The sequence below is a fragment of the Panthera tigris genome, chromosome C1 (assembly GCF_018350195.1).
Source record: "Panthera tigris isolate Pti1 chromosome C1, P.tigris_Pti1_mat1.1, whole genome shotgun sequence".
NCBI lineage: Eukaryota > Metazoa > Chordata > Mammalia > Carnivora > Felidae > Panthera > Panthera tigris.
In genome coordinates, this window is record NC_056667.1 from 59,456,028 (window position 1) to 59,471,892 (window position 15,865).

Below are 15,865 nucleotides of genomic sequence, written 5' to 3' on the forward strand. Positions count from 1 at the left end.
ATCAACTGATAAGGAAAAGAAAGCCCCACAAAAGGGGAGGCAATAGCAAGAAGTCTTATCTAAAGTAAAAGATAATTCATGAAGTAAGTCCCCAAAGCATGCTGGAGCATAGAGAAGTAAGCACATTACCAGAGGATCTTGATTTTGTCTGCTGTCAGATAATCCCCTAAAATTATTAATGAAGTTTTATTGTTAATGATATTTATAAAAATCCTAATAGCTACCATTCATTTACTGCTTATTTTTACCAGGCATGATGCTATGGAGTCTACAAACCTTATCTCATTTAATTCTTACAATCTATAGTTTAGATAGTATCATTAACCCATTTTATAGAGAACTAAACTTAAACAGTTTCCTGATTCAATTTTATTCAATGATTCAAAGAAATATGCCACTATTTTTCAAGGGCCTAACCTAAATACACTTCTAGAATAACTAGAAATGGGGAAAAAATGAGGATATTGAAAAGTTTAGGATGGTTTGAAAAAGCACCATATTCCTGTATAGGAGAAAAAAAGTGAATAGATGTTTTAACATAAATGAAGGAAATTAACAAGAATTTACCTTTAATGATTTCCCCATATAAACATTATACTAGGTGATACTAGGTGATAAATAAGTCTAGATATTGCCTGCCAGAAACCAATTGATTATATAAGTCACATAAGAAGAGAATTTTTAGAATACTCCAAGAAAAGTCAGAAAATCAGCTCATCAATTGTTAAGATTAGGGAGAAGTGTCATCCATTCCATTAGGGGCAGGAGGCTCAGGATAATTCAGAAAATGAAGTGGCAAAAGTAAGGAAGTGCTATTTAACGAAGAATCATTTGCTGAAGAATTCCAAATTATTAGCCAGGTGATAATTATGAAGTGTTCCTTACATATACCACCATCCTACACAAGAAAAACAATAATGAAAGCGTACTGAGAGAAGTCTAGGATTTTAGAAAAAAACACATAATAACGATAAGAATATTTTAATGCCAAGAGAAGAAATTGTGAAGAAGAAAATATAATCTTCATGGACATTCAAAATATGTCAAAAACTAACAACAAATTTAGGGAGAAATAAACATACAAAATTATTCAAAAGAGAGCACAGTATGAAGGAAGTAAAACATCCTAGAAGAAAAAAAAATGAGTCCAAGAAACAAACAAGATAAATGAGATGTTCATCATATGTTCAGGTTAAACCTACTTTTCACAGTATCAGAAAGATGCCTTGTATTAAAACTAGGTGAGTCTCAGAAGTTATTGGGGAACAGAGAATGCAGGAAGTATAACATATAACAATTCCTTCAAGTAGATAGTCCTGGCCTAAGTTACAGCTGTATTAAAGGAAGACTGAGGAAGGGAAAAAGAAAAGACATTGACATTGAGCACCACTGTGCAGAACACGGCTTTTGGCAGTATCCACCGGCATTATTACTAGGATTTACAGTATTCATTGTATTTACCAGTATTCACTGGCATTAGTACTAGGATTTACAGTAAGTACAGGGGTAGCTATCAATATTTCCATTTTACAGACAAGAAAATGGAGTCTCAGAAACTATTAATCTCAGAACTAATAATTGGTGAAGTAGAAAGTCAAACATAAGTTCTTTACACGATACAACACTGTTTAAGGATACAGGTTGAACTACATTGAATGTAAATTCAATGCAAGGAACCTTATCTCTTATCATGATGGTATCTCAAACTTAGTGAAAGTGTCTGGTGTCTGATGCGGACTCAATAAATATATGCTGAAAAAACAGGTGAATGAATATCTGGAAGAACATGTTCCCTATGGAAAAAACTATATGATTAGTGGAAACAATACAAAACAAATTCCTGAAAGAAGAAAGAAAAATGATCAATGAAAGTATTTAGTAAATATATTCTATACAAAAAGCAATATGCAAAGCTCTGTGAAGGATTTGCAATAATATAAGTAAATGAGTACTGTATAAGACAGAAGCTGTTATATTCCTTTGCAGAATCAAACATATAACAGTATATCATAATGAAAAATTGACAGAATAAACACTGTAAAATTGAAAGGTGTAGAAATTTGGAATTCAGGAAAGGAAGAGTTAGAATGGGGCTAGAAGGGTTGAAAATATTCTTGAATTATATGAGACAAAAATAGGACTTTATTTTGGGAAAGCTTGGATAGACAAAAAACAAGTCGACATGAAACTCTCCTCTTGGGTGCACACCTAAAACCTTGGGAAGGTAGATAAATAAACACATTAAAGAAGATGCTTAAATTATATACGATCAGATAAAAAATAAGTTTTCACTCAACTGGGCTATAAACTATATACACTCCTTTTACCAGCTAACAGAAAAGGCAACCTATCTAATTTCAGTATGTTTCATTTTATCCATTGACTACAGTTAAGCATAAGACTCAAAAACATTTTTGACATGTTTAATGTAATTGGAGTAAAAACATCTTTTATAGGTCTTTGAATTTTTTTGATCTTCCCATCTATCTTGGGAAATAATGGTGCTCCTTAGGCTGCCTAACCCTTTTCAAAGAAGGATTTGAAATCAACTTGGTTCAGCTGTTGAGAGTTATGCCAGAATTAGTATTCAAATGACTTAATTGGGAACTCAGAATACTATAGCAAGCAACTACCGCTTTTCCTTTCTGTTAAGGACTAGAGTACACAAAATGCTCCAAGAAATATTATGACTTTTTTTAAAAAGTGAAGATGGGCCACGGAGGCACACAAGCCTAGCACCAAGCCATGGTTATGCCATTTACTACCTATATTAAAGTTCAGGAAGTTATTCATCTTCTATAAGTTTGTTTCTCCAAACCTCAAGTAGAAAAGTTGTAGTCTGTTGTAAAAATTCAACAAAAGAGCCAATAAATGCCTCACTATATAAATGTATTCAAAGCCATTCATTTTTTTCCCTTGTATTATCAGTAACTTCTAATCATTAGGGATGAAATCATTGGATGAGAGATTTTATTTCATAATATTTATAATTTTAAGAATTCACTATTTTCCAATCACTTGAGTATGTAATAGATGTATGCATTTAATCTCACTTACAATCTCTCATTTTTCCTCATACATATAACATACCTTGATTTTTTTTATCATTGTTGGCTAATCAGCAAATAAAATGCAACTAGTGCTTAATAAGTGTTTAATAGATGAATTAGCAATAAATTTACTCATTGTTTTGATCTTTTTCTTAGTAAGAGACACAAGATAGTAGAAAAGCCATGGAACTTGGGATAAAAGGATCTAGATTTGAATTCTCGCTCAGCTACTACCCGTTTTACCTGGGACAGGTTAACTTATTTTTCTAAGCCTGAATTTACTTGGCTATAAAACTGGGAAAGCAATAACTTATTGCATATTGTTGTGAAAGTATGTCATATATAGTAGGTACACAGTGACTGTTAGTTGAAATCTGAATCATGATGATGATGGCTTTGTCATGATTATGAACCTAAATCACTCTGCTATGCATTTGGCAAATATGCAAAATTAAAGCAAGCGTATTTTCTGAGCTTCTCCTAAGTGTATTGTCTATGAATAAAATGGCAATATAGATGGAAAGTTCTTGCCCATACAGACTACTTCTAACTGTACTGCCTTCAGCATACATACAGATGCCCTAAAGAAACGTAAGGGCATATCTAATCCTGAAGAATTATTTGCTACCCTATCCAGAACACACATTTGGCTTCTTTTTTATTCTCACCCTCTTATCGACTATTCCAATGTTGTCACCAGTTATCACCTCTTCTCTCCTAAACTGTCACAAATGTTAATCTTCACCCTCTAACTATTCCACTGCCATCATATTGTACTTTCTAATCCCTCTCATGTCTTCTCTTCTGTCTCTTTTCATTTCTTCCTCTGTTCTCGATGTTTCATGTGACCACCTAATTACAGTGATATTCTTACTTTTATGTTAAGTGAGTCAAATCACCATCAGTCTGTTGAGCATAAAATTTGTGGTTCCTGGAGTTACTGCATTTGCTTATCAGGCTCAATAACAAAAACACAATCATGTCCACTGAACAGAATCTTTAAAATACAAAATGCCAAGTGTTTAGCTAAACTGTCCCATGTTATTGCTGCCAAGTAGCACGCAGGGGCCTTGAACGCACTGACATTAGCCCCTTCACTTGTGCATCTCCAGAAGAGACATAAGCAAATCCAAGTTCCTGATACCACTTCCTCAAGGAGTCCTTGTGAGCAACATTCTCTCCTGCCTCCTCTTGTGTACCTTCCCCTTGTGCAAAGCTAAGATAAAACTCTACTCTTTTTGGTTAGAATTGACCTGATCTGAACCAAGACCCCAAAACACTCCACCCATCAACCCTCATAAAAGTATGTACTCCAGTTCAGCTGATCTCTCTACCTGGATTTCCCATAAGGCCCCTGGCAGTATGCCATGTGCTTCCTCCAGGACCTGTGAGTAATAAACATCTCTACTTCATTCAGTATCCCTTGTAGTTTTGTTGTTCAGTCACAGCTCACTATCTGACACCCTGGGGTTCAACAAGTGTTATTTTAACAAAATCATAGCAAAAATATATATTCATTGAATATTGTACAGTTGTACAATTGTGAAGCATATTGTAAATTATGCTTCACACATAATTGAATCAATGATTTAAATGGGGAAATATATACCCATACCAATAAGTAAATAGTGACAACAAATTTCAGATTAAGAGTAGGAGAAGAAAAGCAACACAAAATTATTATCTAATATAAATTTAGTGCTTACTATGTGGTAGTTACTGTGGTAGCATTTTATGTGTATTATCTCATATAATCCATGTAGTTCTGTTAAGGACATACAAAGTGAGGGTAAGGCATTTATTTGTTCAAGGTCACATAGCCAGTAAGTAGAGAAGTAGGAACTCAAATTCTCATAACTATCATTCTGGATACCTCAAAGCATGACAGGTTTCAATACAACTAAACAATACCAAAGGAGATAAACTCTGTGCATAAGCAAAAGTAACTTTTTATATCTATTATTACACATTAATGATGTATGAGCAAAAAAATATCGATCAGTGACATATGCTCAATAAGACAGGAGAGCAATTATTCAAAGATTTATATATAATTTCCTGTTGTGAACATATTCCAAAAAATTAGCCCCTGACCGCACTGCAGGCCAAGGTATGGAGTTATTAGGTATTTTTTAAAAGAAATATAAATGGACTAGTAGCTTGGAAGGGAGACATATATCCGAATGTAAAATATGATTTTGGAACTTCAGTTTGTATAACATACATCACTTTATTATGGGAAGCGTGTAGGTTTAGGATTATTCCAATTATTTGATGAATTATATAAAATGAAATGTATTCATTTTATGGGAATTATTTTACTATAATGTATTCTTTTTATTACAAAATAGTATTTTTTTATTATTTCATTTTTGTTATAATATAGTACAAACTGTGGGCTTAATTTTATGTCATCCCAGTGATTCAAAATTTTAGGTAATTTGATCAGAAGTCACTCATATAGCATAACACTTTCCTTCCTCACCTTCCTCCCTTGCCCATTACTCCTTCTCTCCTTTGAGTGCTTCAGTCAACACTAATAATGTGTCAAGCAATATGTTAACCAGTAGAGGTGCCATCAACTCTGCTGATCAATTACCAAGACATTAATGGAAAACAGGTTACTTACAAATCAAATATATCTAAATATGTTCTCCTATAAGAAATATTTTATCTATAAGATTAGGAAAACGTTATGATTCCTTTGATTTATTCATTTAATATCCCAATACAACAGTATGTAGTGTTACTGCAAAGAATACACAAACAATATTCTTGTCTTCTGATTATTGTTCTTATGTTCACAATGTCTCTTAAATCCTTTTAATATCTCTAAATTTAATTTAGCTGAATGAGAGGAAAGGAGTTTCTGAAGACAACAGAACACATTTTTCCCATGGCCCTTTTAAATCATCCAAAACTTTTCAGTACTTTATGGCAATAGCTTTAAAGAAACCCTATCTTGTAGCATCATCATGGACACTGGACCTATATCCAAACAACTTAGTGAAATTCACTGAAGAACAATTTAGGTCTGGACCGAAAAGGGTTATAAACATTTTCCTTAAATTGAACAAATTACCAGCTATCTGAAAAGTATAATGCACTGGCTACTGTTCAAAAGAGCAACACTTAACACTGGCAACCCTGCCAAATTCCTCCTTTCCTATATTCCCCTTTTCCTAGAAAAAGTGATTAAAAGACCAATTCCCATGCCAGCTGGATGCTTAAGAGCATCAAAGGTCCTCTGTCAGGATTCAGAACTTGATATGGCTTAGAAACCACTATGCTAATAGATAACCTCTTCAACATTATAAATCAAAGCCATATGACCACATTAAAATTCTATCAGCTAGTATCAATACCCTGTGGTTTATAAAGTACTGTTGACCTGCCTCTGGGAGATGGTTGGAATGATACAAAAGTGCTGCTCTGGTTTGGGGCATATAGCTACTTTTCATAATTGAGAGTTATCAGCCAGTTCTCTCTACCCCTGTCTCTTTATTGATTTGATTTAATTGAATCCTTAGGAGAAAGGAAAAAGAAGCTCCACGGGTTGAGGTAGAAACAGAAAAAAATGTTAGGAGGTCACAACAGACATTTTGCTACTTTGAACTGTCTTTCTTATCTGATGATTATAATTGCAAATGGCAAAAGTCTTCCTATATAACTTAAAATCTTGGATCTTCTTAAAATTATAACCACAATTCAAAATCTTACAACCATACCACTGTGTCTCAAACTCTCCCTGCTGAAGCCCTCAGTAATACATCTAAAATCTTGCCACAGCATGTGCATGCACACACACACACACACACACACACATACACATAAACACACACACACTAAAGTTTTATCAGACAAGACTTACCTTTATTACACAAAATGCCTTCTACTCTATTTGGTACATTTAATTTAAAAAATGCCTTTAGTATCCAGTACCTTTCTTCAAGACCCACTAGTAGGTTATGCACTGCAATTAAAAGATACTGAGTGATTCCAATGTATGTATCTTAACCCACTAGGACTTCTGCAGGAATTATGTAAGGCAGAGACTCTTGATATATAGATTCAATAAAAAGTACTTAATCACTATAAACATGTAGATCTGCCACAGTATTAAATATAACACAATCATTAAATGTGAAACAATTAATAAACTAAAGAACAAATACATTTATCCCTTTGCTTATTCTTCCAAGGATTCACTAATGTAAAAAATAATAGATGTTAGCCTGAAAAATGTAAGGTTCTGTATTAAGGTCTAGGAATAGATGAACAAGAGTCATAGCACTTACACACTCAGGTGGTTTGTATATCAAAATTAGCAAAGAACAGGAAAGTACATTTTAACAAAATATCAAAAAAACTGCTGTTAGTAAATTTCTTCAATATCTTGCAAATGATACTACATTTTTAGATATAAGGGACTAATTAAAATCTAGTTTGAGGGGCGCCTGGGTGGCTCAGTCAGTTAGGCATCTGACTTCGGCTCAGGTCATGATCTCACAGTTTGTGAGTTTGAGCCCTACATTGGGCTCTGTGCTGACAGCTTAGAACCTGGAGCCTGCCTCGAATTCTGCGTCTCCCTCTCTCTCTGCTCCTCCCCCACTCATGCTCTGTCTCTCTCTTCCTCTCTCTCCTTCAAAAATAAATAAAAACATTTAAAAAAATTAAAATCTAGTTTGATAATGATTATGGCCATATAGGAAAATCCTACATTTTACTCTCCAGTAGTTTGAGAAGTTCTTGTTTCCACTGGTGAATTTGAAATCCATAAAATACCAGACAAAAAAGCATGTGACCCAATTTAAAATTTCCTATACAAAAGCCAAAAGGCAGGTAATATGATTCTCCTAGGTAAAAAGAGCAATAAATTCTATTTTCTCTTATATGTAGGAAGTGTCAATGACAATCTATAATAGATCAGCAAAACTTTAAAATGGATGGCATGGCAGAGATCAAGAAGTCCAAGTTCCCTCCCAATTCAGAAATCCTCTCTTAAGCATCCTTGAGAGAGTCAGTTCATCAATGATGGTTTTAAGATGCCATCTTTCTTGCAAAAGTATGGAGAAATATACCAAAGGTAGAACTTTATCGTGAATGCTTGTTTATATTGGAACCAGACACCTACATAAGTGCCTTTCAGAAGGTATTTAGAAGAAATTAGAGAAGATGTCACATGATCTAATACTCGGTTAAGAAGACAGATATAAAAAAAAAAAAAGAAAACCTTATTAACGAATTTATGTCTTAATTTATGTCTTAACAGGATATTATAGAAAAGTGATCTGATTTCTAATCATAAGATTCAAATGGCTTGAGAGACTAATTTCTACAGTGGCCAAAACACTGGACTCATGTGCATTTTTATGACTATATACTTCATAAGAAACTGGAAATTTTGATTAGTTCCTCAGGTATTAAGCTTCATAAAAGAAAAGCCTTTAATTCCTATTGATTTCAATAGGCAACTCTGTAGGAATTATCTCAGCATTCGGATCCCATATCCACAAACAGAGGTTAGCCCTTCTTCTCTTTTGCTCAGTCAATATAAATAAATAAATAAATAAATAAATAAATAAATAAATAAATAATAGAGAATTATTGAATCTTGCCAATATATATTCATCACTTCTTTATGTTCCCACCCATAGTAACATTATTAACTCAAATATTAGTAATCAATGTATATTTAATTAAATATTTACACATTTCGTTTATTATTCTCACCATAATTTGGGTGCAGGAAAATCTTTCTTCTTTGTAATATGCCCTAATGTCATTATGGTTTAACTTCTATGCATGTCTCCCTAAACAACTCCTATATCTAGTGCTAGTAACCAACATTTATCATGCCATGGGCAAAGTAGTCATTTAATCAAATATAATTAAAATAACTGAAGCTATTACCTTTCACTATATATCAATCAGGGTTCCACTAGCAAAACTTAAAACATTCAGGTTATTTAAAACAGAGGGATTTAATGAAAGAAACTGATTACAAAGTGTTTAGAAAAGCTGAGAAGCCATATAGGTAATGGTAAGACAGCTCAGGAAATTAGAAGAGCAGGAAGCCACTACTACTCCTAAGATATGAGAATGAATAGATGAGAGTGTAAATAGAAGTCCATGAGCCAGTGATCCAGTGGAGGATGGAACAAAGAGGTTCCCCTGGGAGATGGAGACACTGCTGGATGCTGCCCAAAGCAATGAAGAATGGAGAGTCTCACTCATCACGTCCTCTCATCTCCCCAAACTCCCCTCCATCGTGCAACTACACAACCTGAAGGCAGATGACAGTGGCTGACTGGGAAATGTTGTCTCAGGGATTAGCTCTACCATCTATCTCCAATAGCCTAGGGTAGCAGAAGGACAAAGGTTAGACTGGTTAATTGGGCCCAGAACTGTCACAAACAAGATGTGAACATTCCTCTAAGCTCTTGAGAGGTCAGGTATTGCAAAAAAATAACTTATTTCATGGAGCTGTTTAATTTCAAAGCCAATCTATTTAAAATAAGTAGTTCATTAACATGAATGTGTTCAGAGATTTATACAATCACATGGGTTTATCAATTCTTCTAAACTGAAAAGACTAGGCAAAATAAATTTACCTAGAAAAAATTTAAAATACTACATTGTCCTTTAATATAACAAATGATTGTGTATTAATATACAAAGCAATGTGTCATGCTAATTGAACAGCTTTGCGAGTCACTACAGGTAACAGTGTAGCATTTTATTCTGTATTCTAGAACACATTTTTCCCAAATGACTCAGTAAGATAATCTATTTCCCCTTCTTTTTTAAAGAAGGGAAAAAAACCTCAGAATTTTAAAAATATTTGTTCAACACTACTTAATAAGCTTATAGGTCTTTAAACAATGCCTTAATATTCTAAACTGAAATCACCTACATAGTTGAACAATGTATTTGAAATATGTAATGCATCAATGTGTAGGAATGACTCAACAGACAATATTAGACAATCCAATGATATACCAAAAGCACAGCACAATTGATTTCTACTACTATAGGTAATTCTGCATTCTCATAAATAAATCCTTTACTTTCTTATATCCAATAGCATGCATTTCAAACCAAACTAATTAATGTAGTCTAATCAAAAGGCGAATGTATAGGACAAATAGTTCCAAGAAGTGATAAATACTCATCATATCCACTTATAAATCTACTTGCGAAAGTTTTGTGGCTTCCAACGAAAATATCTTCTGTGCAAATGTGCCCTATGTTCTCTGCTGTAAGCAAAAATCGTCCTTCATATTACAATATCATATTGGGATCTCATATAACCTCCATTCAAACCTACAGTGTTAAAATGACAGCATGTGTTCAACTTTGCTAAGGTAAAAGAAGATATCACATTTAAGAAAAGAATCTCTCTTCCTTTCTTTGATTAAAGCATGACAAGCAGAGAATAGGATATTTTGAATTCATATCAGGAAGGTGGCTTAAAATGTACAAAATTCATACAGAAGAGCTGAAGTTGAAACAGATTGAAAGAATTAACTTAAAAATGACATGTATTTAAGAAAATGTTCAGGCACTGTGAGGATATAAATGAGGATGTTCCTTGTATTGTTTCCAAAGAATATTACACATTTTGGACATGTTAACATAGCTGTGTTTGTTAATAAGGTACGAATAAAGCAACTGATTCACATTAAAGCGACTGCAAACCAATATTTTAAAAGTCATCTGAAATTGATGTACTGATCCAGAACCTTATTATGTTCCCCTTGATTCTCCAGGTCTAGAAACAGAGGGTCCTGCAATGTGACTAATGTGGTTCTAGCATCTTCTGTTCTTTGCTATGTCACCCCAGGAAACATTAACTCCTATCTTCCATGTGCTACAAAATGCAATTTGAAGACTGGAGAAAAAGTTAATTTCTCCACATGCAGATTAACAAATTTTGTTAGGCATAAAATACATAAAATAAAATATGTATTAAACATAGTAGCAATTTAATATTTAATAAATTAATGCAAATATTAATGTGTGTTTGTAGCAAATTACAATGCACTCTAAGACATGCACGCATTTAATGAAATCCAAAGTTTAAGTAAAGGAGGTACCAAATTCTCTATATTGAATAGATGTATCATTAAATACATTATCAAGAAGGTCCAAATAGCTCAAGTGAATCCTTCAGAGATTTATCAGTGAATAACATTATTAGAAGTAAGGGGAATTTTGACATTTAATATATTGCTTCACTAACTTTAAAGGCAAAATTCAAATGATAAGAATGCTGCAATTATGAAATGGAATTTCATTATAAGTTCACTATTTAAGCTAAACAGAGAAGATGATTTATAAAATGATACATATAGTTAGTAGATCACAGAATGATTTCCCTTTCGTATCATAATGCCACTTAGGGAAACTTTTGTTTTTCTTGATTTTTTTTTCTCTAAAACAGACATTCTGGCATTTAGAAGATAGAAATGTATCATTTGACCTTTAAACTTCTGTTTCATTAATGTAACCACAAGCAACAGAGTCACTGACCGACATTTTTGCACTTTCGGGCCTTTAGCTCTTAAAGTTATTTGATAACTGCTATACCACTACTTGCTTTTTATTAGAGACACTTTTGAGGAATGTGTTACATTAAAAATAGAGCCTACTGGGTAAAGCTTAATGAATGATATCATGTAATTCAGTAAAGTGTTCTCCTGAACACCAGATTTTTGTACTTTGATGTGAGGGGGTGTATGCAGCAGGGTAAATTTTGTTTTGTTTTGTTTCCTAATTAATTAGAGAATACCATCAAATATAATTCTAAGTCTCCAATGTAAAAACATAAACTATAACTATGACATTACTTTTGATAAGAAATGTGGCACCTGACTTACACACTCAATTAGTCCTTAAGCTCTGTCTGTAGTGGTCTATGAACAGAGTAAATGCCAGATGCAGAAGAAGAGTCAAGAAAAACAACTCATACAATTTAACATTTTTTTAACAGAGAGAAAATTTCTTATAAATGCATACATTAAAATAGTTTAAAAACCTATGAGCAATGTAGAAAGGTAAAAAGTGGAATACTCCCTAGAGAATTACAGAATTTGTACTACCCAAATTACTTTGGGTAAAAAGTAATGCTGATAGGATTTCTGTTTCATATGACACAAAATTTTCTGTTTATTAAAAAAATAAACACCGTAATCGGTAAAAAAAAAAAAATCACTTAGAAGAGACAGATTCTATTCTTTCTAAAAAGTTTAAAAGTCAAAAGTTCTCTAATTAAGATATTACAAAACTCAGGACACAGCCTATAAATGGATGTGGTACCATGTACACAAGTAAACAAGGACTGCACCAAAGCAATAACACTAGAAAGATATTGCCCCCACTAGTTAGAGAAGCTTCACTATTGTAAGTGATGGGTGAACTAAATATAGGTCTCCTAGAAGCAGAATGTGGTTCCAGCTATTTTAGTTAGCCATAGCATGTATTAGATTCATTAGAAATAAAATGCCAAGATATATCATCAAAAGGCAAGTAGTCTATCAAACCCTTTAGGTTGAAAATGTTAATGTTCATTACAAATAAGCAGTGCACTGCTACAAACACATAGATTGCAGCCCCCATGATACGTGTTTGCAGCCTCTGAAGATAGTGTTTCGTTCTTATCACTGTTGTTCAAACTTCCAAAACAAACTTAATATAAAAAAAAGAAAATGTGCATTTTATTTATACCCTCTATGTAACATAGAATTCATAGCTTTTACCAGCAATGAAAAGGTATTAAAGTTATAACAAATTATTTGTTATTTTTGTATACATTCAGTGGCATTTTGTATTTACAGCAGCAAAGATAACATATATTATAAAAGCATATTAGTTATTAGGGTATGTCAGAAATTATTATAGTATTCCACACAAATTTGGACTCATAAGCATGTTTCAGAAGGTGTAAAACATATACCACACCCAGAACCCAGATCATTAAATTTAAAATATGTTGCACAATTCAAACAGAAACATAGCCTACTCTCTTTCACCTTAGACATGCCGCGTATACTGATTTTGTGCATCCACACTTACAAGCCAACTACCACCCAGTGGAGAGAAAGAAGATCTTTCAGGGAGATTTGAAGTGTACGTCAGTTGGGGGTGACAGGGGGAGAAGGTAGGGCGATGAGAAATGAAGGAATAAGAGTGTTTAGCCTTGTTTAGATCTAAGCACTGCTGATCATCAATTCATATTTTCACAAGAGAAAAAAAAAATGTTTCCAGGATCTCACTCTGCAGTGTTGCTTTGGGGTAAAATCGGGCTACGGATGTTCACTAATGACAAAACATTTTGGTGCTCAACCTTAGGGAAAAGAAGGGAGGAAAGAAGGGTGAGAAAAAGAAGTAAAGCTAAAGATGGAAAGAGGGAGGAAGGAAAGGAGAAAGAAGAGACAGAGAAACAGAGAGAAAGAGAGAGAGAAACATAGAGAGAGGGACCATGTGTACACATGTGTGAGAGTGACAGTGTGTGGAACAGTAAAGGAGTGTGTGCCTTTTAAACAGTGAAAGAGAACGTGAATATGAAAGTGGCTGTTAGAGCACGGAAGGGCCAGTGTGTGTGAGGATGTGAAACAGAGAGTATGTGAGTGAGTGTGTTTAAGGGAAAGAGCTTTGTGAGTGTGAGAAGATGGTACTGTAAGGGTTCAGAGGGAACATGCATGTGTATGTGACGATGATGGGAAAGGATGTGGGAAGAAGGATGGGGAATGTGAGTCAAACATAGGGAGACAAGACCACAGAATAGGAACATTAATAAGGGAGAAAAAGAAGGGATGCAGAAAGGTGAAGAGTGGAGGAAAGGCGGTTAAATATGATCAGAAATCAGAGTGGTGAAGATATACAGGAGGAGAAAATAGAAAAGGGAGGAAAGAATAGCACAGAAAAGGGACGAAAAGAGGCAATAGAGGAAAAGGAGAGTAGGAAGGAAGTGGGAAAATGGGAAAAGAAAATGAGGAGGGAGAAAAGAGAGAGGGGAGAAAACGATCAGCGGAAAGAAAGAAAGCTGAGGAGGGAGAAATTGAGCCTAAGTGTCCAAGTGAAAGGGAAAATAAATGGGAGCAGGGAGGCAGCAGTTTGAAAAAGTCGCTTAGGCTAGAGTAAAATAGAAACAAACCTGATAAACTTGTCAGACTCTCCACGAGTACCCCATGACAGTAAAACAGAGACCTTGTGAATTGAGTTTCAAAGTGGCACCTGCCCCTCCTAAACCTCACACTTCACTCATCCCTGGGCTACTTGGCGTTCCCGCAAAGTGCTTTAGCATCACGCGTCCAGCTTCCTACCTGCCCCAGCATCAAGGGGCCAGGCACCGGGCAGAAGCAGCACCTGTATTCCTTGCGGTGTGGTTTTTTGATGGTGATCACCACCAGCATTCTTACTCGGGGTTAAATAAATAAATAAATAAATAAATAAATAAAAGCAAGAAGGGTGGAAAGAGACACAGAAAGAAAGACTGAGACAAGTACGAAAAGCACGCCGTTCATCCTACCTAAGCACCGCCGTGTCCCCTTTTCTGACCATCATGTTGTCCACGGCCGCCCAGGGGAAGTCCACACTCTGTCCAGCCGGGAGGCAGGAGGGTAGCAGGCAGCACAGGCTGAGGAGCACCGCCGCCAGCCACTGGTTCGAGCAACAAGCACCCTGCACCAACAGCATCATGTCCATCCCTGCTAGGGCTGCTCACTCTCCAGCAGCTTTCAGCTCGCACTCCCCCACCCCCTGGTGCTGGCGAGTCTTCCCGGGAACCAGGCGGCGCGCCACAGGATTTTTTTTCTTTTTTTTTTTCTTTTTTTTTTTCTTTTTTCTTTTTTTTTTCTTATTTTGTGGGGGGAGTTTTGGGAGGTGGGGGGGTGGGGGGTTTCTTTCCTTTCTTTTTTTTTTTCCTTCCCCCTCTAGTTGTTGGCTGTTGTTTCTCTCTCTCTCTCTCTCTCTCTCTCTTTTTTTTTTTTTTTTTGCCTCCCCTCCTCCTTCTCTTCGCTTTCCCTCCCTCCCTCCCCTCCCACCCCCTGGCACCACACTACACCTCCTCTCGGTTGCGTTTGGCCGAGTCCGGAGTGAGTCTAATTCTCGGGCGGCTCGCACACCATCTAGCGAGGAGGCGAGCGCGCCGGCGAGTGAGGGAGGAGGCGCGGCGGCGGCGGAGGCAGGGCGAGCGGCGGCGGCGGGCGGCTGCAATCGCAGCAGCAGCAGCAGAAGCAGCGCGGGGCGCAGCGGCGGCCGCTGGCCCCCGGGCTCGCGCGCGTTGCCAAGCGGCCGTTTCCTTAGCAACCCCGCCCGGGGACTGGGGATGCAGCGGGGTGGGGGATGAAGGGGAGAAAAAAAAGAAAGAAAACGGGGGAAAAAATCCCGAGGAGGTATATCACAATTACGCAAAGTGAGAGGAAAAGAGAGCTGGGTCTTAGACAAAATGCTACCCTTCTTGTCATGTGCACTAGAGATATTTTGCTAGAAAAGTCTCCGCGTCGGTGCTGAGGTGAAGAGAGCCGAGGGGCGCATTGCTTTTCCTCTCTGGTGCGTTTTACCTCATGAGACACCGTAACTTTAAAGTCCTCCAAGTTGTAGTCGGCGCCATCATGACGCTGAGGACCGTGAGATTTTATTGTTTATTTTTTTCCAATCTCGCTTGGGCGACGGCACTACAGTCGACAAGTTGGCTACAACCGGCCAACTAGTTCACTCTTTACCTCTTTTCGGAAATAGGTAGGACGGTGGCGGGAGCGCTGCTTTTTGAGGGCACCTGAAAGGGTGCGTGCAAGGCCCTGCGGTAGCGA

At 36.0% G+C, this 15,865-nt stretch overlaps 1 protein-coding gene across 5 annotated transcripts in view; it reads right to left on the minus strand.

Moving 5' to 3' along the window:
* The window catches only part of NEGR1 (neuronal growth regulator 1), an 836,662-nt gene extending 821,759 nt beyond the window's left edge, over positions 1 to 14,903 (minus strand). For all 5 annotated transcript variants that reach the window (XM_007089805.3, XM_042997576.1, XM_042997578.1 and 2 more), the window contains exon 1: positions 14,584 to 14,903. In XM_007089805.3, the coding sequence (XP_007089867.1) occupies positions 14,584 to 14,759 (176 nt within the window). In that variant the 5' untranslated portion in view covers positions 14,760 to 14,903. The remainder of the gene's footprint in view (positions 1 to 14,583) is intronic.
* Between the last annotated feature and the right edge of the window lie 962 nt (positions 14,904 to 15,865).